General features: G+C 35.4%; 1 protein-coding gene across 1 annotated transcript; it reads right to left on the reverse strand.

Moving 5' to 3' along the window:
* Positions 1–1,389: 1,389 nt before the first annotated feature.
* On the reverse strand, positions 1,390–23,437 carry LOC110447308 (amiloride-sensitive sodium channel subunit beta-like). The gene is made up of 12 exons (XM_021492915.1): positions 23,110–23,437; positions 14,577–14,758; positions 12,714–12,928; positions 11,734–11,837; positions 10,293–10,456; positions 9,889–10,008; positions 8,247–8,397; positions 6,150–6,228; positions 5,345–5,402; positions 4,331–4,425; positions 4,041–4,116; positions 1,390–3,329 (listed from the first exon to the last, which is right to left on the reverse strand). The coding sequence occupies exons 1-12, from the start codon at positions 23,294–23,296 to the stop codon at positions 3,090–3,092; spliced, it is 1,671 nt and encodes a 556-aa protein (XP_021348590.1). The 5' UTR covers positions 23,297–23,437; the 3' UTR covers positions 1,390–3,089.
* Between the last annotated feature and the right edge of the window lie 2,751 nt (positions 23,438–26,188).

The raw sequence follows: 26,188 nt of genomic DNA on the forward strand, positions 1-26,188 counted from the left end.
GGCATTATTGTCCGAGATGCAATGAAAATAACTTACTACACAGGAAATTCATTTACCATTCTTTGCTCAGAGTTACTCTTCTATTTACTCGCTTAAATCATGTGACACGATCTGAAGGTCAAATGCGATTATTGAAAAACATAATCGTAGTTAACACTCGGAAAGAAATTCTAAGTTATTGATAATTTCTATTAATTAATCACCGTAACAAGAAAATGGGCTTAAGCGCAGAATTTGACTTTAAACATTAGGACGGTTTCAAGAGTGCAGATCCTAAATAACGTTACCTGAACTCGGCTGTATGTCACACCAGTATTGCGCTCCCTTCGTTAGCCCTTTGTATGGTACAGATCACGGCATAATGTTCTGGTGTATATATATACAATGAACTAAATGAAACAGCTCCTCATAATTTAAAGTATATTTTTTATCAATTGTTAAAATAACTGGTTTCAGGATATCAGCTGTGTGTACCTAAATGATCTACTGTGACCAACAAGAATAACTAACAGCCTTTTACCAGAAAGGCAAAATGTATGTCTCCTTTAAAAAAAAAATGCATTTGCATGCTGCTTAATGTTCGTTGGAACCGTTCTCTGAACATCGTGTGTATTTTCAAAATAATAAAGATACAATAATGCATTATGTTAATGTTGTATATTTTTATCATATACTGTACATGTTAATTACCATGAGTACAATAAGAAGCAATGTAAATGTACACACAAATTGTGTGAGTTAAAGTTTAAATTCCGAATTGAAATGACGAGGCAAATACGCATAAACACGGTATTACTAATCTTGTAACGTGGTCTACATATCTCAATTAATTGTTCACGTAAATATGTGAATATATAACCCGAGAAAAGATACTACCGAGAAAAGGTCAAGTGAAGTGACGTTATGAATAGAATATTAACCTGTCGCTTCTGAAAAAAGACTAAAAATACTAACATCGAGTCAATATATCATATCATCAACCTTTTATGTGAGTATGATTCAACCAACGAGTAACTAGAAAAAATGTTGTCGCATGATATACCAATATATATATATGTACGGGGTCAAAAGCAAAGGCCATCATGTTTACTTTCCGACAACAGTCATATTATATCTTATTTTTAAGACAAAGGCATTAAAGATAATTTTCCATTGTCTATTTGCATAACTACATAATTAATAACAAACTAATCTGAAACGAAGCCCTGTAGTTTACCGTAATGTAATGTAAATACTTCCACTGACCTCATTCATCGGGGTTAGTTTAGAGTTCGTTGATGAACGAAGATTTCATCAATCCTTATTAATAGAACAATGCATTTTAAACATCATCCTTATTAGCAATACGTATTGCTAATAAGAATGATTTTTAGATGCATTGTTCTATTAATAAGGATTGATGAAATCTTCGTTCATCAACATACCCGCATATCGTATATACATGCATGTTCATCTGATGATACAGGCATCACGACTTTGTAGTGCGGATGTATATCAATAGTAGACGATGGCGTGTGTACATACATCCGCGCAATAAATGAGTACTAATTGAGTCAGATGAACATAAATGCGTGGTACGGCATAACACATTAAAATCTGTCGTTATCTTCATGATAGTCCGAACCAAACAAACCATGACGGGAAAATTGAGGTTTCGTGATAGAATAATACAATGAAATGATTTCGGGATCGAAATTTAAATGAGAACTTTGTTCGTGATAATAGTATTGATAATACATAAAGTTCACTTTAAATCCAACCAATAAAGCTCAGTACAACATTTATTCTTAAATTTTCGTTTTTATCTTTCAAAAGCAAAAGAGTATATAGGTCCAAAAAAGAATAATTTTGCACAATATTTTACAAAGGTTATAGAGAGCTCGTATCGGGCTTATTTATAATTAATGATAAAAAGAACCTAAGAAATACTTTAAATATTGGGTAGCTACGGTAATGCTTATTTTTTTATTTATTTTTCTTATTTTTGCTTATTACCTTTACGTGGTTTCAAAACTTTAATATATTGTACAAATTGCCAAGATTCCGAATATAAAGTGAAATGTCTAATGCCATCCTCATTCTTCAACATCCATTGATAAGAAATAACCCTTGCATTAACTCATTCTTCGCAAAAAATATATACTTATCAGTTATTGACTTTTGGTGAGGTGAACATATTCATCGAACAAAAATCCTGGTATACTGTTATATTTCATGCTCAATAAGATTTTGTATCATTAAACAAAATAGAAATATGAAATTATACGGAGGAGACATTTGATGGAAGCGTTATGACGTTACAATTGAAATATCGGTCACAAAGTTAAAATATTAATCTGCTGCTTCTCAATAAAGTAGAACACGGGGTCAATATAAACAATCATTGACCTCCAAGTTATTAGGATCCAACAAAAGAGGATGAAGGGAAAATGTGTGTCATGTACTAATCTATGATATTTTACCGCCATCACCGATCACTAAATAAAATACTAGTATATTCCACGATTACTTTTCTGACAAAATATGTCGTTACGTCAAATAATAGTAAGTTAGTATTGTGATATATTTTTAACTTTGTAGTGCTGAAAAGTGATATTAAACAATCGTTTGTAGAATTAAACAATTTGGGCTGTGTCAGGTAATTGAATTAAATTTCAAATTATATTTCACTATCGTGACTGGAAAACATTTGTCCCTGTGTTGAAAGTTGCATCAGCTATATCAAATTAATAAGAGGTGATCAATAATTGCTTGAATCCATTCCCACTACATATTAAAATGCTTCGTGACGTTTCTATTGACGCTGTGATGTTTTAGCACACTTTTGTGACGTTTCTATTGACGCTGTGACGTGCTGCACACTTTTGTGGCGTTTGAACTTATCAAGCAATGTTTCATCACACTTTGTTACATTTCATAAAGCTTCATACGTGTCATGAGCCATGAAGCTCTGTCATAGAGAACGAGGCTTTGTATGTGTCATGACTATTCTTCGAGAGTCTAATTCGTTCGTAACGCGTCAACTTGCGTGTTTCACGTGTAAAGGTACTGTGAATCGAGCCAAAACACGATGTATTATTACATAATCATTACCGATGTTTGGTACCGGCCCTGGAGAAACTTGGAGGCAGTTTGCTGTTTGCTTCCTCATCATCATTTAGCTGGTCATCCCTAATTGACTTTACACCATTTTTCTTCTTGCTACACAACCTTAGTATCCCAATAACGACTATGTCCGAAACTATCTCTATAATCTCGAACAAGGACACAATGGACAATCCTATCCACAGTCCGAGCTGACCACCGATGTCCGACAGAAGGTTCTCCACCTGTTAATGGTAACATGTTAACATATTATCCTGAGAGTAAAATAACATTTCGGCAAGGGGGATAACTCAATCGGTTATTGAAGCATACACTAGGTGGCTTTGGGTTATGGTGACCAAGGATTATGTGTGCTTACGGAAAAAACAATTGTTTCTTTCAACGTACTACTGTTGTTGCATGCAAAGCGTTTGTATACGACATAAAATCGTTTATTCACAAAGTAGAGAAGGATAAAGAGATAAATGTATAACAATTTGAATTCCAGTTTTTATCATGGATTTATAAGAAACATTTTGTAAAAGGGTAGCACGCACCTATCCGGCCAAACCTCACCCCGAAATCTTAGGTGTAAGATCTTTGGAAAAAAATCACAACAACCGATAAAAAAAAGCCTTTCCATCTCTTCTGTAACAACATGTACAGGTATAAACAACATTCAGTCCATCTTATTATACCCCAAGTCTACTAATACAACTATTTACAACTTTAGTCTGTTTTTTGGTATTATTGAGGTCTTTTTTTTTTGTATTACTGAAGTCTGTTTCTGATATTACTGATGGGTGTTTTTGGTACATCTTTTGTGTATTTAAAGTATAACGTTAGTCTGTTTTTTGGTATTATTTGAGTCTGTTTTTGGTATTACTTAATTCTGGTTTTGGTATTACATTAGTCTGTTTATGGTATAACATTAGTCTGTTTTTGGTATTACTTACCTCATATGATGCTTCTGTTTTGATCACTTCGAAGTTCAAGTACCGATAATATATTTCTACTTTAACTCCATTTTCACTGGAATAATAAACAGATGTCGTTATATTTAAAACAACATTAAACATAAATGAAATTTTAATATAACTAGGATTGGAGTGTAAACAATAATTCATAGGGTTTTAAATAAATGATTTTAGTTGAAAAAAAGTATTAAACGCAAAACAAAAGATGCATTAACCTAGGACTGGAGAACCGACAACGTCTGTCAGAGTTTGGAAATAACGCTACTTACTTCATAAAACTCCTTTTTTCGGTTTCCGTCGAACTCGTCGTTATGGTAGAGAAGATTGTGCTGGAGGCAGATCGGAAGTCGTTGATGGCGGCGTCCTGTTGACGACAAATCGTGTTAAAAAGACTCGAAAGACAGAAGAAGAAATAAGAAATAAAAGGAAACATATCCAATTCGTAAACCTTTACAGAAAACGGAGATGGAAACAGATAATTCGGAAAGTGTCATCTGAATGAATACACAAGTGGCAACTAAACCAAACTTCGAACTTAGATAAAGTAGAGACCGCTCATGGTTTATATGTAAATAATAAATTATTTCACACTGCATGGTAGTAAACAACGAAATCGTAAAACTATAGTTAAGATCACTATGATGTCTAAATAGGACGCTTCTATCCTGAAATTTTGGATACTTTGAACATGCCTCAATTGTGATAGGTATGAATACCTAAAGCAGGGGGACCTATTGTATCATAACTAATGTAATCAAAGTCAGCTTAATGGAGACTTTTATTCTGAAAAAGGGTCATTGTCTATCATATATTCGCTTCCTCTGTTGTTTTCTTTTAATAAAGATGCCCTTCAAAGGACTCCGAAACTATTTCATTATCTTCGCATACGCAATGATTTATAACTTGAATCATAACAGTCCAACTTCGCGATGACGTCGCGATGACGTTTTCAGAGACGTACTACAAGAAACGGACCAGAATCCTCGACAGCTGTGTGCAGTCGACATGTTCATTTCCATTAAGTCTCACGACATACAATGTACATGTATTTTGACCTTAGGTTCAACTAGATATTTGACTGATCTTGTTTTGAAAATAAACTTTATATATTTTTCAACAACTGAGAATCATTTCCAACTTATATCCAACACACTTCTGACCTGTTGGTGACACACAAGAGATTTTGGTGTGATAGGAAAGCGGAGCACCGAATGGCCCTATACCTTTTCACGTCCGATAAGAAAACCCCGACCTTATAAGTATAAAGAAGTGTTAGAACTGACCATGTATGCGGTGGACGGCCAGGCGGACATGGACACTTCCGTCATGAACTCTGTTTCACTGAAAACAAAGTTGAAAACTGAACAATTGTTATTAGAATTATTAATGAATCGATACTAAAAAAACTGAACTTGCCCGATTATTGAACAGAAACAAATTGAATTTGGTTTTTATTTATTTTCAATTAAAAAACATGTTTTAACTCCCATCGCTCTCTCTGTTTTCTTTAACTATAAAAAAGTGTCGATAATATAAACGTTAAAGGTTAAAATAGGTATATACTTTAAACAACTTAATTAAAAAAAAACAAGTCAATTACATTTACTTAAAACGCATGAAACTTCTGTAAACTGGTAAATAGAGGAGAATTTGTCATCTTACATTTAATCAACAGCATAAGTCACGTTTAACGGTGTAAACAATGTTACTAGGCCGACAGATGCACGATGCAAGGTACAAGGTATACAATGGAGGACATACATGCGTTTTACTAACTGGCATTTATTGCCTTTACGGCTAGAGCAAGACTATGGTTAAGATCACAACCTTTGCCATTTTTAATCCTTTGATGTCCCCCAAGTAGGGGAGACAGAAAATAGTTCCCGATTCTGAAGAGGCCAGTTGATTACAGTATATATGATTTTGACCCGGACCCAAACAGGGCAATAGGCGTCTGTTCGATAAATTTCCACAATTGTTTTTGTTTTCAATAAAAACATGATATATGCCAGTGAGAAAACGCAATTAATTTGCATTTACAATATATACTTAAATCAAATGTCTTTACAACCCATATACATAACGTACTCGCAAGGTGGAACGCAGGACGATGAACAGGGCAGATCACTCTTTTCATACTTTTCCAGTACATTGCTTTCACATATTGCTGTGCGAAAAAACATATAAAATATGTCAATGTATTGCAAAAGTTCGGTCGGAACATTACACAGGTAAAGTATAAGTTTCAGGGATATAACACGTTTCCGGTTCCCTGAGACAAGGTTTATTGACCGATGAGAAGCTAAGAAAAAACGGTCTGGCCAAGGAAAACCAGAAACTTGTTACTGTATAACATGAAATGTTCGTTGTGTATAAACATTCGTGGTTTTCGTTGTCGCTATTGAACCACGAAAATAAATACAACGAATTTGAAAGATATACTTGTCTACTGTTTTATATAGGATATCAACGAAACGATCTAAATGGCTTCAAACCACGAAGGAATGTATCCACGAACATTTCGTGTTATACAGTATATTCCTCAAGTGATTACTTTAAAATTTTGAATAACTCGTTCACCAATTAAGTATAGCGTAACCCCGCTGTCAGATCATTATTCACCTAACCAAAGCGCTGGACGAGTACTTTCCAGTTACTATTTTTCGTTACAGGCATTATCGTTTGTTGATCTAAACCGACCGTCATCTGGAGAGTCTGCACATATTTTGCATAATTGAGGTATTCATTAATGATATATTCAAACAAGAATGCCTTGAAAAATAACATTTTCTGCCAAATGTGTATCAATATACTTGTAATTTTGGACAGCAATTTTATTTGTGCAAATCTATCGGTATAAATTATGTAAAACATCTTTGTAAAATAAGATTATCAGCACACAAATTATATATTCAATGTGGCAGGTATAATAATATCAAAAGAGGAAACATACTGTTTACATTATGTAACAAGATTGAGATAGGAGATGCATTTCGTTTCATTTTGACATGTCCTTGCTATGCTGACATAAGATCTAAATTCATCAAAAGATCATATATAAATCGTACTAGCATGTTTAAATTTATGCAACTGCTAAACAGTAATAGTTTATCAGAAATTAGAAATTTGGGTAAACATTTAGTGCATGCGATCAAGAAAAGGTCTCAACTTCTTTAATTAGTGGTAAATGTTCAATCTCCACTAGTGTAATGTACAAATATAATATCTTGATATATATTATGTTTGCATGGTTATATATTGTATTGTACTGTATATATGTTGTATTGTACTGTGTATATGTTGTATTGAACTGTATATATATTGTATTGTACTGTATATATTGTATTGTACTGTATATATATTGTATTGTACTGTATATATGTTGTTTTGTACTGTATATATGTTGTAACCGATAAGTCGAAAAAATTAAAGTAATAATAAACATGCAAACTTGCACATGAAAATGGCGCTTGGATTCTGTCGTACACGTGATGAAAATATGTGACTTTCTGAAAATGTACCTTCAATGTCAGTAAAAGGTGTAGCTTTGCATATATTCTTACATTTGACATCTTCTCAACGTGTAACATATATAATGACAAACGACTGGAAAGGTCATGGCTGAGTCAAGTACACCACACATAACAGCTACGTGATCATGTTTGTCCTCTAGACGAATAACAGTAATATTTCTTTTGATATAATGTTGATAATTGTTAACATTTTGCTATTATGGTGGGGGTTTTTTTCCATCTTCGTTACTAAATTATGATAGTCCAATGTCACCAAGCGAACAAACAACCTAGTTGTATTAAATAAAGGGAAGTGACTCCGACCAATTTGACATGTTTGCTGTTTTAATTGACTGAACAGGATTTTCGCGTTTTCATGACTAGACTACATTATTCCGTCTTTGCGTATTGCAGAGTTATCTTCTCTTGAGAAGACGTATTGATTGTTACTTCATTTGTTTGTGAGAGTAACGTCATCAATTATTGAGAAAACGACATAATTTTCTCACACAAACCAATACCAATAATACGCAAAGACGGAATTGGACTACCGACAACTCATGTCAAATATTGAACAGAAAAAGCAATTACACTGTACGGAAGTTTTAAAATGAACATTATCAAGGATCTGGAAATTAAATGTATTATTCTGATTTTAATTAACAGCCCTTACCTTGTGTGTCGTTAGAATAGAGACACCAGCCGACCCCGTAAGGATACTCTGACAGTTCATCCGTGAGGGCAGCTCCTGAGCAGGGTAAATCCAGGCTACAGCATCCGCAGAACCTGATCAGGCTCTGCTGGAAACAAGTTTTCTGGCAGGCCTTCCACACAAAATCATATGTTTAAGAATGCATATTAATAGTATTATTAATGTGATATGTCTACAAATTCGAATCATCAGCCATATAAATGCAAAGACGAAAATAAGCATCCGCAAAAATAATCCGACTCAAATACCTTATTAAATTTTGTTAGGACATATCATTTAAAAATAACACCATACTACATATGAATCAATTTGTTACTCAAGTCCTGGGGTTTATAAAGATTGAAATGGTAAGAGGTGGTTCAAGGAATATATGTACAAGCAAAGGAAGGTCATACAGGTAAGAAAAACTAAAAACGAAATACACTCGGTATATAGTCGTAACTAATCAGGTAGACATGTTTTACAACAATCTAAGTCATTTGTGCGATTGATTCGAAGATGTTTACATGTACTGTTTTTTAAGGCGGGGTGACAACGTCACAATGGCAAATAACAATGACGTCATAACCAAATCATGTGTCGTCTTATAGAGTAGATCATCCTCGATATCCAGGGGTTACGCTCACTTTCGCTCTCTACACCCCTGGAATATGTCATAGCAAAATTGAAGGCTCAGTGTGCGCCTCCTTGTTGATGAGACAAGGAGACTAAATCGATCCTTTGATATACATCAAAAGAATCTCGCGGTCACGTAACGGTAAAAATTGACAGTCTTTGAAGTCGGGCGTCTTTCCTTTGTCATCTTCAAAGGACAGGTATCAGCCTAGCGATTGGTCAGTTTGTTTTACCTGAGACCAATCAAACACCTTCACCTTGGGTGAAGCAGCCTCGATATCCAGGGGTTGTGATCTCTTTCGATCTCTACACCCCTGGAAAATGTCATAGCAAAATTGAAGGCACGAAGAAATTTGTTTGATTGGTCTCAGGTAAAACAAACTGAAGATCAACGTCATATGATGACATGTAAACATGTTACGCATATTCTATGCGTAAAAAGTGGTTAATCGTTGGTAGACCTCAGTTGATACTTTATAATGCATACCCTACGTCAAATATGCAAGTTAACTTTGGTTCAGCAAGAGAAGTTAAATTCAATGATATTTCTCTAGTCAAACATTTGATTAAACTTTGCTACTATTTAAGTATCACAGTTATTAAGATGTTTTCACATTCAATATATACTACTTTTAACAGTTTTTTCATCTACCTCTCAACTGATGTCCATGTGAAATGTCTAGTAAAGGAAAAAGAATTATTTTATCCAGAGTGTTTAATAGTCCTATTCTGACTACGGCAACACTTAACGTAAGGGTATAATGCTACCTCAAAATCATTATACATCAGATCTGTTTAAGAGTATCTCTTAATTATCGCTACATTAATACGTCCGAATGGCCGGGGTCTTTTCAATACATTTAATCTTAAAAACATGTGAAAATCAGTTCAAATTCAAATTCAAATCTGTTTTTAATTTTCCATATTATTTTTTTTAAATGGAACTCTTTTAGAAAGAGTTTTTATGTATTTCCAGTAGATTACTTACCACGTAAGAATAATCTATACTAAGCTGGCCTTCTTCAGCCCAGGCGTTGTATAGGTAGTTTTCTGCCTTGGTATAGTCTTTGCATTCCCCGTGTGGTGCTTTAGCTCGAATAATTTCTGTCTGTAAAGTTTGTACAGTATAATTGCTCATCCTATAGACCATTAACAACGCATTATCCGTCTCATTACATTCCACTGGAATAGCTGCTGTGGTACAATTAAACAATGACTTAGGTTCATTTGCAATTTTAGAATTATGTATGTGATATGTTTACGAATTTTGATCACCAAACATTTAAGTCGTTAAACAATGCAAAGATGAAAATAAACATTCGCAAAAAAATACTAATTCGAATACAGCAGTATCCCTGTCACTCATAGCCCATATTATCAGATCGTACTTACAAGTTTTAGAGAAATTCCTGTCTTGAATCCAGGGGCGAGGTTTATACCGTTTTCCTCCGGGAAAGGCATACTAGTCTGGTTGTGTATCGTCAATTTGATCCCGGCGTCTGGAGAAAGGCTCCCGATATATTCGTCCTGCTCAAGGTAAAGCTCCAGTGCTAGACCTGTCAATGGGATGCACTATGTGACGTCAGTTACTATCTCTATTGTGTTATTTTGGTCGATGCATTCGGCACATCTTATTTTCCAATCAAGAACTATTAAATCATACGTCTCTCGCCTCGACCATCACTGGAGAAACCAACAGATCGGTTATAAGTATATATATAAGGAACCAATTCTAATTCACCTGTAGCCAAATATATTGATTGAATATTTATTTCAAAGTTAAGAACACACTTAATGTCATCACTGTGCGACTCTTACGTTTTATATGCATCAAAACTAGATAATCTGTCATTTATAATCACTTTGAGGAGATATGTCAATGATGATGTTGTCATAGTTATTATATAATATCATGATTTGATTGTGATTGTACTGAGCTGATTGAATAAGATTTCCCAGTCCTATTGTCAGAATAAAATCTGTATATCTGTGCAATAACAACAGCCCAAATTCAGAACATTCTGAACGGACGGAACGTAGCGCTACCATGTCCAGTCACCGACATTCCAGTAAGATAGCCCTTTAAAGTGACCATCGACCAATCATTTGTGGACACCGCCTTAATGTGACATCAGCTATTTGACACAAAACTCTACGATACAAAATAGGACAAAGTGGTAGGCCATTGCCTTAGACACTTAAGTATAAGAGCCGCGGGAAGCGGGCAGATCCAGCAACTATGAAGGTTTCAAGTACTGTAGTAATACCGCAGGAGGATACAGACCATACCGACCATTGGCACGCGGCATGACTCGTCTCCTATCAAAGCTATGAATAACTAAACGTTGAACTATATCTTCAAACTTAAAAAATCGTTAAGATTTAAGCCATCTGTAATTGTAACGTATGGTAATAAACATATGATTGAAACGAATTTCATTCTGTATTTTTAGAAAAAATAACTTCATCTGAAAAAAAAAATCATTTTCACCATTTGTTTAACCATCAAACCAACAGTGCATGTCACATTTTTTAAACAATGGTGATTAACAAGATTTTAAACCTAGATATTCAGGAACCAGAATTAAACAATATAAGCTTCGTCTGCATGAAAATGTTTACACTTCAAAACGTTCTGAGAAGATTTACGTAGACTATCTTTCGAGATAAAAACAAAAAACAAAAACAACAAAAAACAAAAAAAAGATGCACTATGAAGAATGTAATTTACTAATTGTCACATCGAGGTCGAAGGAAATTAAAAATACTAACGTCTGCTGGAGGCTTTGCGAACGTTTAAAATCAAATCATCACTATATCTATTAATATTTACCGTATACGGGTCCTGATTTCTCTGTTTCAGCGATAGTGGAATTGAAACCAGAATTGAACGTATAACAGTTCCCATACTTGTAGTGTATAAAGTGTGAGAAATTCCTAAAACCAACAAATCATCACAAATGTTAACAAAAGTCTTTTATATGTCACTTACGATCTTAAAGTTAATGCGACCAATTACAAACAAGAACGCTTGCCAATTACTATCAGGAATATTGAAATAGCAATTCAATTGTCAATCAAGTCAGGATTGTTTAATAAACAATACAGTTGTCAATTACAATATGGAATATTAAGCAATATATCAAGTTTCCAGTTAATAAAAATCGTTTTTCTCGTAAGGTGGGTGTAGAGAGATGGTCATGAATGTCATTATTTATCAAGAAAAAATCTGATTTTCTGCTAGTTTTCGATAAATAAAGTGATTGGAAAGATATTTAGTATTAAGCGTTATAGCTATTTGTCGGTACAACAAATTCAAATCGTACGTTCCAGAATTATGAAAAGAATCTCAGTTCTAATCTGTATTTCAACTAGACAAAAATAACATATATAGCTCTATTTAATTAATGCTTTCCATGACTTATAATGTATCCCTGTGTGTTTACAACCACATAAGATCGCACGACCCAGGTATGCTTACAACCAATCATAATAACACAAAATAGGATAGGTCTCATGTTCTTTGGTATCTATATACATCAAAAATAAAATATTAATAAAGGTTAGGAAAGCATCAATCTTTCCCAAGAGTTGTCGTTTATTACACTCACGAACACCTCTGTCAATGGCTAAATGCCCAGAATCATGGTAAAGCCTTGCTAAAGCTAATGAGGTTTAATTTGTCGTTCCTAACTGTAAGTGAGTGCAAGGAACGACAACTCTTGGTAAGGATTGTGACATCATGTTTATCATTCTTTAAAATGTTATAACGGGAAGCCACTTTGAATTTATTTTAACAAATATGAAACTAACGAAGGTGAGCAAGATTTTCCTTTGAAGTTACACGACACCAGCATATCCTCAAGTTGATGTCCGGTAGCTGTTATTGTAGCATCATCAAGGGAGGCGAATTCGTATGCGAAATCGAAGCTAACGGAGGCTTCGCTGTCGTAACTATCGTAGAATGAACTGTTGTCATCGAACGTGTCCCATTCCCATACCTGTGGGGCCTCGGTCGTATCTGCGGCCTGCAATAATTATATATATATATACTAGAAATTAATCAAATAGTTAAATGACAGCGTATACACGTGTGCGGTAAGTATTCTTACATAGCTGTGTACCAATTATATATCTTCAACATGTTTTTACCATTCAAATGGAAGCATCTTGAATGTGGTTTCTAGAATAGTGAAATCATGAAACTGTTGTTTGAGAGATACAAACATGTACAATGAAACGTATATAGATACAAGATTATGTATGCTGCTTTGATGAAAACAAGGGGTGCAAATATTCGAAGCGTTTAGGCCCGCACTTCAACATGAACACTAACATAATTAGCGCGCATCTACTTCCAAACTTGTATTGAATAGGAAGTGAATTGTTTTGCAATTGAAAAGGCAGTATTCAGTCTGCACTGTATGAATCACGCGATGAATTCCCAAGATGGTTTCTGTCGATATATCCACTTCACCTGTCACGCAGATTGTTCTTTTCATACCCGCGTTGTACAATGAAACTGAATGTGACCAGAAATGTGAACATCATCCACTGTTAGATGTAATTTTCTTGTTGATTGTGTTTCAATTAAAGACAACTGAACGATTTCTGTTTCAAGTTGTTTGTACTGGATGTCTGCAAACTGCGCATTCGTGTCATACCTATACTTGTATAGACTTGTATTTCTAAATCAAATATCAGTAATTAAGTACAAGAAATGATAAACAGTTCATTATTACACTATTAAATGTTTATCATCTCAAAAAAAGGGTTGCCGTTCGATTTGGTTTGGTTTGGTTTGGTTTAGTATTGTTTAACGTCCTATCAACAGCTATGGTCATTTAAGGACGGCCTCCCGAAGTAAGAAATACTTTAAATATTGGGTGGCTACGGTAATGCTTATTTTTTTATTTATTTTTATTTTTCTTATTTTTGCTTATTACCTTTACGTGGTTTCAAAACTTTAATATATTGTACATCATCAGAATTATGTGACCGGTTAAGAGTCAAACTCCTGACAGTTTAGTTTGGTGACAATATAAATTGTCTGACCCATCATTAGCAGTTGTACAACATGACGAAATATATATAGTAGGTGTTTTTCATGTCGTCTGTTTTACTTGAAAACTAATCCGTTCTTACTAAAATTCGCTAGATGTAAAATTCCATGATATCTTTATGCAACCCAGTGGCCGCAAATGTTCATTCTGAAATAAATTTACGAAAGGACGCAATTGTCTTTGGACTGCCCTCGTATCGTCTGCTTGATGAGAATGAACAATAACGTCAGTTGAACAAGAATTCAATTCCTACCTGTGTTCCCTTTGAAAAATCTGATTGGGCCACGCGGTAACATTGACACGGAGCAGCATGAAACAAAATGTGCCTTGTTAATTTGTTTTGTAATGTTTGAAAACTATTCTGTTTGATTGTCAGTCAGCATGGTGTTCCTAAACTAAAAGGACGTGAAGCATCAGTGTGATATAATACAACATCGTAAAAGGAATATGTCTTATTACTGTCGCCTGTTTTCTGGAAACATCAAAATCTTGAGAGGTTTCTCATCAACTACAAGGAAGACACGAGTACATCAATAGTTTCATGTCCTCCTGTTATCTTAGCCGTTCTTAAAACAGGACAGAAAGAACAACCAAAGAAATCAGAGCCACCTACCGCTATCAGGTTCCTTATGTCCGTGCTAGTACTGGAAAGCAGGCTTTTCCGTATGGGGTTACTGTTACATATTGTTACTGCCGGGAACAGCATACTTCCGTTAGAGTTAAGAACGAGGTTGGTGGAGGTCGGGTAAGTGTAGAACTTCTTGATTAATTCTGTCAACTGCCAAACTGTCATACCTGTAATTTGTAATTTCAAAAAGTGTACATAATGAATATATTATATATTGGCCTTTATGGTCCCTAATTCCATCAAGTTATTTTTAATACTATCCTGAGAAATGTGGTTTCTATAGTTAGCAGTTGAAATTTGTAAAAATTAACTAAACTGGAATATTCAGTCAATTTGTTTTCATGCTTTTTTATTATTGCATCAGAATCGTATCTGCCACTGTTTCCTTTGTAATATTCGTAATTTAAATTGATGACTTTTATAAAGGATCTTATCATTTTAAATTTCAAAGTTTCTTATCATTTTAAATTTCAAAGTTTTACCGTACCATACGTTGATACGGTAAAACCACACATACATACAATATCAAAATGGTCTTAACGTGTTTTAAATCGTTTATTAAGATAAAAGGTACCTCTGCACCAGTTACGTGTATATCTGCGAGGAATAGTTCACTCAGAGTTTCTTAGTGGAGTACTCTCCCCTTTTTAAAGAGGAAGATGAATCAGCCTTAGAGTAACTTCCCCTTTTATTTTCTATGTGACACTCATAATTTGTAAGTTGATGATTCAAACTTCTTGTTAAATTGGTAATGTTAAGATCCAGAGATCGACCTTTTTTTCATTTGCAAAGTATTATTTTGTTAACCATAGCAATGATAAAAATATAGTTTACCTGTAGGTACTCTTTACCTTCATGCTTACTATACGACATATCAGGTAATGCTGTTTTGTGAGGAGTATGTGGCTTTACTACCTTATACAAAATTAGCTAAGGAGACATAATTAGACACATGAAGACCTGTTCACTTCACAGACGTCATGTAATATTAAAAGCGAAAATATAACAGTACATATAAGCGTAAAAAGAAATGTCGGCAGAAACCTAATATTTTAATTACCTGTCATGATAATAACTGTAATTACACAGGTTGTCAGTCACTCTTGTTATACATCAGTTTTCTCCACATGCCGAGTCAGAAAATGACACAAATAAGTGGCAGTGTTCAGGCATTGTCGACAACTTTAGATTGCACTCGTCAAATCTCGGCAGATTTCGTGAGGAAGGGTACCGGAATCAGTCGAGGTTAGCCGAAAACTTTCGATTGATCAATCAATCCTGACTAAACTAGCGGTGTGTCCGAACAACAGGAAAACTACACGAAACCAGCGTGTTTCTTACACTTGCGAGTTGTAGCGCACAATATCGAAATGTTGGGTGTACACGTCTTTTTTCCATAATGTTATCAAGTACACTTTAAATGTTACGTCTTTCGGAAGCAAGCTTTTATCTAATTATCACGATTTCTGCGAAAGATGTCGAATTATAACGATTAATCATTGGTGGGTTGATTTAATTTGGAATTATGCTGTTCCCCAAAGTTTTATCGAATTTAATTTTCAATTGCATTAATGTTGACACATCGGTATCTTTTCCTTTTTGGAAATGGAGACTTTTCCGTGAATTTGCAGATTGGCACGGCCATCTTATCTATCTGTCGGTTGGTGTGATAAACATACAACGTCAAATAGACGTTTGAATCTGTCGATAAAGAGTACATATCACAAATAGCCAATAAACGTTTTTGTGATGAAAAAAGTGATCACTGAGACAAACAGTGCGTGCGTAATTAGGGCGCGTGTACATATAGCGTTTATTTTGACGCATGCGCATATCACATTTATTTTGACGGGTGTACATTTAACACTTTTCGGAAAGATACCCTGTATTGAGTGAGGAGATTGTAATGATTGTTTTACATCTCTCTCAGTGAATAAGGTCAGAAGATTTTAACAAAAGTGCCACAACACGGTATAAAAATTCACGAACAAAAGTCCTTATTTCAGGAAAAACAGATTAAGGGTGATATGCGAGGACTTACGGCCAATGAAAATGTGGAGAGAAATTCATAGCTTGATTTTGTTATTTCGACATATGTTCCATTATAGGGGCTTGGGTCATCAATTCATCTAACGACAAATAAGGGAACGCTGCAGTTATATTATGATTTTTTTTAATCTACATATCTTTTAATCTCGAATCCCCATATCGAGCACTACACAAATAGGTATTTTACCCACCTGAACGCGGATATATCAATGCCTTTGAATTTGTATAATACAGATTATTCGCGAAGTGATCATGTTCGCTATCGCAATGCTGCCGCAGTCAGTTTATATTACACGAAGTGAGAAAAGTGTGCAATGGTTGATAATGGTGAAAAAAATAGGAAATACCACAGTTTGAACAAAACCGCAAATATTACTCAAATCGATTTTACTAGAGCAAAACCTGAACAAAGAAAACAATGAAATGGACACCCTTGAAAAGAGAATAAGATAGTGAAGTCCGGAAAGGAAAACGTCTTCCTGCTTCATCGTAATGTATTAAAATCGTCCAAGAATGTAACGTCCTCCAAGTAATAATTGAGGTATATTTCTGAAGACGAATTTAGTCGATAAGACATTTGAATTATATGATAAATTATTTGACAAGATGATAAAGTAACGTGTCATGTATGCAAAGTAAGTTGTGTTTTCGCATTGTACATCAAAATGCTGGTGCAGTCGTAAAATGCCATTGACCTCACAGGGATTCGGATTTCAGATATTACTTACTCTAACCCGGTGCTCAGTCATCTGATATATCTAGTAACGGTGCTTGACACCGTCCGTCTATACCAGTACTACCCCATTCTTGTATACGGTCGTTGTTTTTTAAGAAAATCTGTCATTTTCTGTACTATTCAGTTCTATTACAAAGTTGCTATCTGGAAAAATAATAAGGTGGATCTTCGTGAGAGTCTCATAACGAATTATTTGAGCTAGGGTTACGGTAATCCGTTCGGCATTAGAAACACAAACAGCCGAAACCTCTGGCGGGTCATTGATTCGGTAAACCAACGTATAAATACTAATGAAATCAAATATAAACTAGCCCTAGGGAATGGTATGATGAGAGACTTAAAGTACTAGAAGCAGACAAAGCTAAATCTGAGATAATACGGTCCCTATGTTAACATCTATGGTATCTGTGAAGTGACCTGGGACCACAAAACCAATACTGATACAACAAATAACTATTTACATTTCTATCCGATACCCATGCCGTCGATTTGTTTGAGAAAATGATTTACTAAAATCACAAAAATCAATAATTGCCCCTTAGCGCGGTTTGATTTTCTTTGTAGCTGAGCGTTTATCGGTGATATGTATTCCTATAGCAGTAATACTAGTGTGACCTAGCCTTATAGCTAGTACGTGTCTTATCAGGGAGGGAGATGAAAGAGAACACCATATTGTACAGTGACGTCAACAATAAAACAACAAGAGAAACCCGGAGTGTTAACAAAACCATAAGTTTAACTGAAAATCGACAAAACTAGAGCAACAAATGAACAGAGGAAAGATTTGCGTGGAGACCCTTGGAATCTTCAAATTGTCGAAGTTGGTCAGTACCATTTAGAAACCAACAAGCCGAATTAGACCAACACCATGACGAACTCAGAATCAAAAGTCGACACATGTATAAAGATAACAAAATGAACACAAGGGATTTCACCTATAACATTTGGTAATAGATACAGTATTCTAAGATTAAATTTTAATGCAACTTACATATGTTTCGCCCTTTCTAGAACTCAATGCTAAGGACTGAAAGTGGAAGTCCGAATTGGTCAAAAATACTGGTATAACTGAAGGGTAGGTGCGTAAAATCCCTCAGATATATTTATTTAAGACCTTTGAAGAGAACTGGCTAACTTGAAATTATCCCACAAACCAGAAAGAAGAAAGACAAACATTTCCTCAACAACATGTGACGAAAAATGCAGAAAGGCAAGGTATTTCCTCAATCACATGTGGCTGAACTTTATCCTACTACATGTGTCTGAACTCAGCAAAGAGCAGAAACCAGTAGGCAAGTATTTCTTTATCATATATTGCTGAACCTCACACAAAGTAGAAGCCAGAAAGGCAAGCATTTCTTATCACATGTGGCGGAACCTCCAAAAAACCAGAAACCAGAAACGCAAGCATTTCTTATCGCGTATGGCGGACCCCAAAAAAACAGAAACCAGAAAGGAAAGCATTTCTTATCGCGAGTGGCGGAACCCCAAAAAAACAGAAACCAGAAAGGCAAGCATTTCTTATCGCGTGTGGCGTAACCCCAAAAAAACAGAAACCAGAAACGTAAGCATTTCTTATCACATGTGGCGGAACCCCCAAAAAACAGAAACCAGAAAGGCAAGCATTTCTTATCGCGTGTGGCGGAACCCCCCAAAAAAAAACAGAAACCAAAATGACAAGCATTTCTTATCGCGTGTGGCGGAACCTCCAAAAAAACGAAACCAGAAAGGCAAGCATTTTTTATCGCGAGTAGCGGAATCACAAAAATACAGAAACCAGAAAGGCAAGCATTTCTTATCGCGTGTGGCGGAACCCCCAAATAAACAGAAACCAGAAAGGCAAGCATTTCTTATCGCGTGTGACGGAACCCCCAGAAAAACAAAAACCAGAAACGCAAGCATTTCTTATCACATGTGGCGGAACCCCTAAAAAAAAGAAACCAGAAAGGCAAGCATTTCTTATCGCGTGTGGCGGACCCCAAAAAAAACGAAACCAGAAAGGCAAGCATTTCTTATCGCGTGTGACGGAACCCCCAGGAAAACAAAAATCAGAAAGGCAAGCATTTCTTATCGCGTGTGGCGGAACCCCCAAGAAAACAGAAACCAAAAAGACAAGCATTTCTTATCGCGTGTGGCGGAACCCCCAAATTTCTTATCGTGGTGACGGAACCCTCAAAAAAACAGAAACCAAAAAGACAAGCATTTCTTATCGCGTGTGACGGAACCCCCAAAAAAACAGAAACCAGAAAGACAAGCATTTCCTGCACCACACGTGGCCGCTGTTATCATGCCACAACCCAAATTTAGGAGGTGGGTCACAAAATACCACAATTTAAAGTAAAATCATAATGGCGACCATGAAATGTCTTTGGAAAGAACACCCTCCAGTAGAAAGCCCTAGCCAGGTACAGTTTACTGTAAGTCGCCTTATAATGGTTATCTACTCATAAGTGGCACGACTACCCAACCATAGAATCCATATAAGTAAAACAAAGCAAGCTTATAACCTTTCTCCTAACACAAAATCTCAAACTAAACAATAGACGTATTGAATTCATATAGTCTTTGTATTGTGTGTGTTAGTCAGGTGTCTCTGTACAGAATAAGGTATCGTAAACTCATCAAAGACTGGTTTCAGAATTCCCTAACATCACGAGATCGTGACACTGTCGATAGCTGTACAGTAACTAATATCCGGCCTACGTCATTGGTGTGTAACTGTGTAACGATCACCGTTGTGTAATATGTTACAGAGAATGTGACTTTCAATGTTATTTTGAAATGAGGGACAAACCCTTAAACCAGCTAAAAAAATAAACATGATTTTGCGTGGTTACTGCAGCCTTTTACTGCGGCAATGCTTCTAAATAGCAGTAACGTGTACTTTTTGACAATAACTTAATCCTTTTAAACCTATTATCCTATCATTAGATATATAAGAATGATATCAAAAGTTCAACACAAACAGATAATTTTAATCTATTTATAAGAAGTTTATTTAGGAAGTCTTACATGAAAGCATGTTATTAGATATAAAAGTGTATCGATCTCTTTCAACCGTGTATAGTAGTAAAGTACAAGAAAAATCCTCCACTATGTCAAACACCAACCCTGTACAAGTCAATAATCAAAATAAAAAACCTTCACTGTATATCAGAATAAGGATAAAAATATATATCTATCAAAACGGTGGATTTTTTCCCGATGAATACCAGATATATTTCACAACTATGGCAGAATATAGGTATTTTTAACCAGTGTGAAGTACAAGGATATGAGTATAATCTATCACACGAGTGAAATATAAGTGGTATCCAGTTTGGTAAACCAGAATCAGCAAAGTGCGGGATTAAACAGCATAATATTTTAACGGTATTCTAAGAACATCACGTTTGACAACAAGGCTGCGTGCTATTTTGAATGAGCTACTCATCTTAATTCTATCATTTTTTGGTATTATCTGGTACGATTTGCTAACAAAAAAATGTTAATACCAATTATGTTGTATGTGTATACCTAAGTGTATGTACAAAAAATGTACAAAATCAACTGCTTATCATACCGTCGCTTGATATGCTCCTGGAACAGAAAATCTGCTACTACCAATGCAGTGACTAAAAACATCGGTACACGGCCTTATATCATAACAAGTGAATATACATATACACATTTTTATTAAATTGAAAATTTCTGGTGTTTCGATGGTAAAACTTAATTTTAATGTACTAACTTACCAGTTTTTACAAAACGTGGTGGAGTATCAGAAGCGGTTTTGATGTCTTTCTTTCGCTACTTATTGAAGACAAGGATAAATTCCTTGGAAGACAGAAGATGTGAATTGTTTGACAAGGCTAAGATGGGAATGATTCCGGGACACCCGGAACAACAGATAGTCTGTCTGGACACAATTTAAGTTTTGTGTATACAGATATTTTCACCGCTTTTGGTTCTGACATTGCTACGATAGCATATATTGCTCCCTTGTGAAATCTAACAGACAGCAAAACTAAACAAAGCACAGCACCAGGATCCGTATACACACAGCGACTAAAGGAAAGCAATACTAAGATCCTAACAGACACCAAACCTAAAGGAAACACAACACCCAATCTGAACAGACACCGAAACTAAAGGAAACACAACATCAGGATCTGAACAGACATCGAAACTAAAGGAAACACAACATCAGGATCTGGACAGACATCGAAACTAAAGGAAACACAACATCAGGATCTGAACAGACATCGAAACTAAAGGAAACACAACACCACGATCTGAACAGACACCGAAACTAAAGGAAACACAACATCAGGATCTGAACAGACATCGAAACTAAAGGAAACACAGCATCGGGATCTGAACAGACATCGAAATTAAAGGAAACACAACACCAGGATCTGAACAGACACCGAAACTAAAGGAAACACAACACCAACATCTGAACAGACACCGAAACTAAAGGAAACACAACATCAGGATCTGAACAGACACCGAAACTAAAGGAAACACAACACCAGGATCTGAACAGACACCGAAACTAAAGGAAACACAACACCAGGATCTGAACAGACACCGAAACTGAAGGAAGCACAACACCAGGAACTGAACAGACACCGAAACTAAAGGAAACACAACATCAGGATCTGAACAAACATCGAAACTAAAGGAAACACACCATCAGGATCTGAACAGACACCAAACCTGAAGGAAACACAACACCAGGATCTGAACGGACACCGAAACTAAAGGAAACACAACACCAGGATCCGTATACACAAAGAGATTAAAAGAAAGCAACACCAATATCCGAACAGACACTGGGAGAAAAAGAAAACACAATACCAGGATTCGGACAGACAGCAAAACTAAAAGATCCCTTATAAAAGTTAGGAAGTTCGTAAGCACACCACATCCCTTATAAAAGTTAGGAGGTTCGTAAGCACACCACATCCCTTATAAAAGTTAGGAGGTTCGTAAGCACACCACATCCCTTATAAAAGTTAGGAGATTCGTAAGCATACCATATCCCTTATATCAGTTAGGAGATTCGTAAGCACACCACATCCCTTATAAAAGTTAGGAGATTCGCAAGCACACCACATCCCTTAAAACAGTTAGGAGATTCGTAAGCACACCACATCCCTTATAAAAGTTAAAAGGTTCGTAAGCACACCACATCACTTATAACAGTTAGGAGGTTCGTAAGCACACCACATCTCTTATAAAAGTTAGGAGGTTCGTAAGCGAACCACAACCCTCATAATAGTTAGGAGATTTGTAAGCACACCACATCCCTTATAAAAGTTAGGAGGTTCGTAAGCACACCACATCCCTTATAAAAGTTAGGAGGTTCGTAAGCACACCACATGTGAACATCATGGTCACATCTATGGAGGTCTGTACGTCCCCAACCGAAACACAGAAACATCCTGATAGGAATTTGGTCACCAGAACTTAAAGAGGACCGTAACATTCTCTTCGTGTACAACATTGTTTAAAAAAAAATAGCATGAAAACAAATGGAAAATACCATATTTGAGGGAAAAACCAACTTTTTTGTAAAATTACTGATTTATGTATGAAATATTGATCATAAAGCAGGAAAATAATAAGTCCTTAACGTTGAGTGACTTCTTTATCAGGAAATCGTGAAACGATAGTTTCTGAAATATAAAGATTTTTAGTGTGCATTTAATACTGTATACTAAAAACCATGTACAACGTGATACCTACCCCATCCAGCTAGAAATACTAATATCCAAAGTGACATTCGTACTATGTTAATTGAACGCGCAATGGCCGACGGGCCATGCATGTAACACGCATCCGCATATTGTTTAAATTTCTGTTTCGGAGAGTCCTTTGACGATAGATCCAAGGAAAATCGATTAGAACAACGTTCACATAGCTTTTTTGTCATTGTAGGAATTCCTTAAGTCTCTACACCGATAAAATATACAAAGAATACATTTCGATTTTACTAAAAAGGTCAATGGGAGCTGCACAGGTGCCCGATGGTCCGGTTTTTGTCTCTGTAGTTATATCTGTGTGGCGAACTCAAGCGTGTATGCATACAACTGTACGGCAATTGTCACTTGTGTATTCTTATAATGGGTCGTCGGTACCTGAAGCGCCGTCACACATCAATGCTTTTTAATCATTAAGACAGTCTTCGAAAATATAACTGTACACAATATCGAAATACTATGTATTTACTTTCGCACAGTATTTGTTTTTGCTGTCGTTAGGGTGTTATTATTGATCAATTGGACTTGTCATAATTACTAAACCATTTCAGTAATGAAGAATATGGAAATCAAATATACGGGAGCGTGAACAATCAAATACATAATTAACAGAAACCAGGATCATACCAAAACGATCGGGAAAACAACATAAACCCCCAATTGAACCAAAGCCTAACCAATATGTACTTCATATTGATTATTCATTTTTTATTTTCTTAATTCTTTATTACAGCATATGAATGGTTTGTCTACTGGTCATGATTTTAAATTTGTACAGTAATTTCGTTTAACCCGAACACCGCGGGCATCATCTAGTTCAGCTCGGGAAATTATAGAGTGATATGTAGGTGAACGTTTGAATGCAAACTATGGAATCCAAATCAATGTTGGAATTTAAAGGGTTTTCTGTGTCTTCTATTAAGGGAGATTGATGAACTTCAATTGAACTGCTGCTCTCGACACGTTAAATAACTGTCTACCCCCACCCCCTTCATTTTTATTCCTACTGGTTAGATGAAACGTTTGAAATCTAAGACGAAAAAAAATCGAAAAACGAAAGAGAGCTTGGTTTTAAGAACCAATTAGGTATCCCTCAGACTAAATAGACACAACAATTGATGTTAACTCTCCACTGATCTATGTACACAATAGTGTCAATGCTTGGGTTTATAACCTCTCTGTGGTAACATGATATCCTCTATGTCAGTTAAAGGTAAGACGGTACACGTCAACAATAGAACTATTATATACTTATTTCTCTAAGTGTGGGTGTGTTGGTTCTCTATATAGAATATGGTGGAATACATTCTATAAAGTGTCATGAGCTTTATTTCAAATAAACTACTACAAAAAGTGCGTTATAATGCATAATGTATACTGGAAAAATATATTGAACAATGTATTTCAAATAAATCACAGTTTTATTAACTATTGGCAATAAGCCAACATATCTACAAAAACCTACACAATCATATCTACAGTAGAAACAATCATATCTACAGCATAAACAATCATATCTACGGCATATACAATCATATCTACGGCATACACAATCATACAATGTATCTCCGGCATAAACAATCATATCTACGGCATAAACAATCATATCAACGACATAAACAATCATACAATGTATCTCTGGCATATAATTAATATCTACGGCATAATTAAGCATTGAACTGCTTTTGTATGGTAAAATACCATACAAAAACAGTTCAATACTTATATTTACGTTTTCTCTGCCTCTTATGTTCTTTTTTAACTTATAATTTATATTTAAAATTAAAAATGCCCGCCTTATCGACAGTCCACAGAATTTCGTTCAATAGTTTGAACAGCGTATTGTCGCGTGCTGATTGGCGAACAAAGTCGTACTTTGAAATTTTAACAAACACTTCAATTTTATTCCACAATATCGGCCTCAGGAAATACGAAACCCTTTAGGGTCATACCATCCCGTTTACCCTGCCAAAAACCGTGTAACTAATAATATCTACGACATAAACAATCATATATACGACATAAATATATCTACGACATAATCAGTCTCTGTTTAATTTGTTTATTTATTATGGCACGTCGGGACAGTTTATTTAATAACATCATATGCATAAATTAAAACAAAGTTAATTAGATGCTGAAGGTACAATTTAAACGATCTACAGGTTAGCTTTGAACAGTTGAATATTAACGTATTGTATGTACACGTGTCTCTTATCTAGTCTGCGAGCTTTGAACACGATGAATCTATGCTGTGTCGCTGTGTCAACTCACGCTAACACAAAAGTAGACGGTATTTTAAATAAGTTCAATTCAAATGACACGGTTTTCATTTAACAAAACCTTGTCCCATGAATCATTTAAACATATTTTATCAGAAACCCACGAAACATTTCCAAACAGTATAATATGACCATTGTTATGACATACGTTCTTTAAAAACCACTGTTGTTGCATTTGTAAAAGAAATTTTGACACTAGATAGTAATAGACCCTCAAAATGAACTACCTACATTATATACCGCGCTGTACGATCGTATGTATGTAATATTTCGTTGAGATTCGACAATAGATATCGCGTCGTGTTACAAGAAATGTTTCAAAGGATACCGACAAATATGTTGGCAGATTAGCATAGCTAGCACGTGTAATTATATCAACTGTTCTAAGCCAAACAACCCGGATTTGCATTACAATCCAGGTCTATGCATACAAAAAAAAAAAAAAAAAAAAAACGTCAGCTCGTCCGGCAGATAACATTGGCTCTTTATGAGTACATGAAAGACAGAAAGATAACGCAGAGTTTGTGGATAAGGAAAACGAGAGACAATGTCCATCCTTGAAATAACAGATTTAATGGGTCTTTGCTCCTCAGATCTCCCAACCCAATACATAAATTTCAAATTGCTGCGTTCATAAGTGCCCGGAAACTTACAGTAGCAAGATAACAAACGTCCAAAATGGAAACCGATTGTCTATTTTATTATTGAATGTAATCAGTTTTCTGAGGTAAGGACACAGTTCATTCCAAGAAGATACTATACTAGGAAAAGATTTGTGGATTT

This window comes from Mizuhopecten yessoensis, unplaced genomic scaffold (assembly GCF_002113885.1).
Source record: "Mizuhopecten yessoensis strain PY_sf001 unplaced genomic scaffold, ASM211388v2 scaffold3311, whole genome shotgun sequence".
Taxonomy (NCBI): Eukaryota; Metazoa; Mollusca; class Bivalvia; order Pectinida; family Pectinidae; genus Mizuhopecten; species Mizuhopecten yessoensis.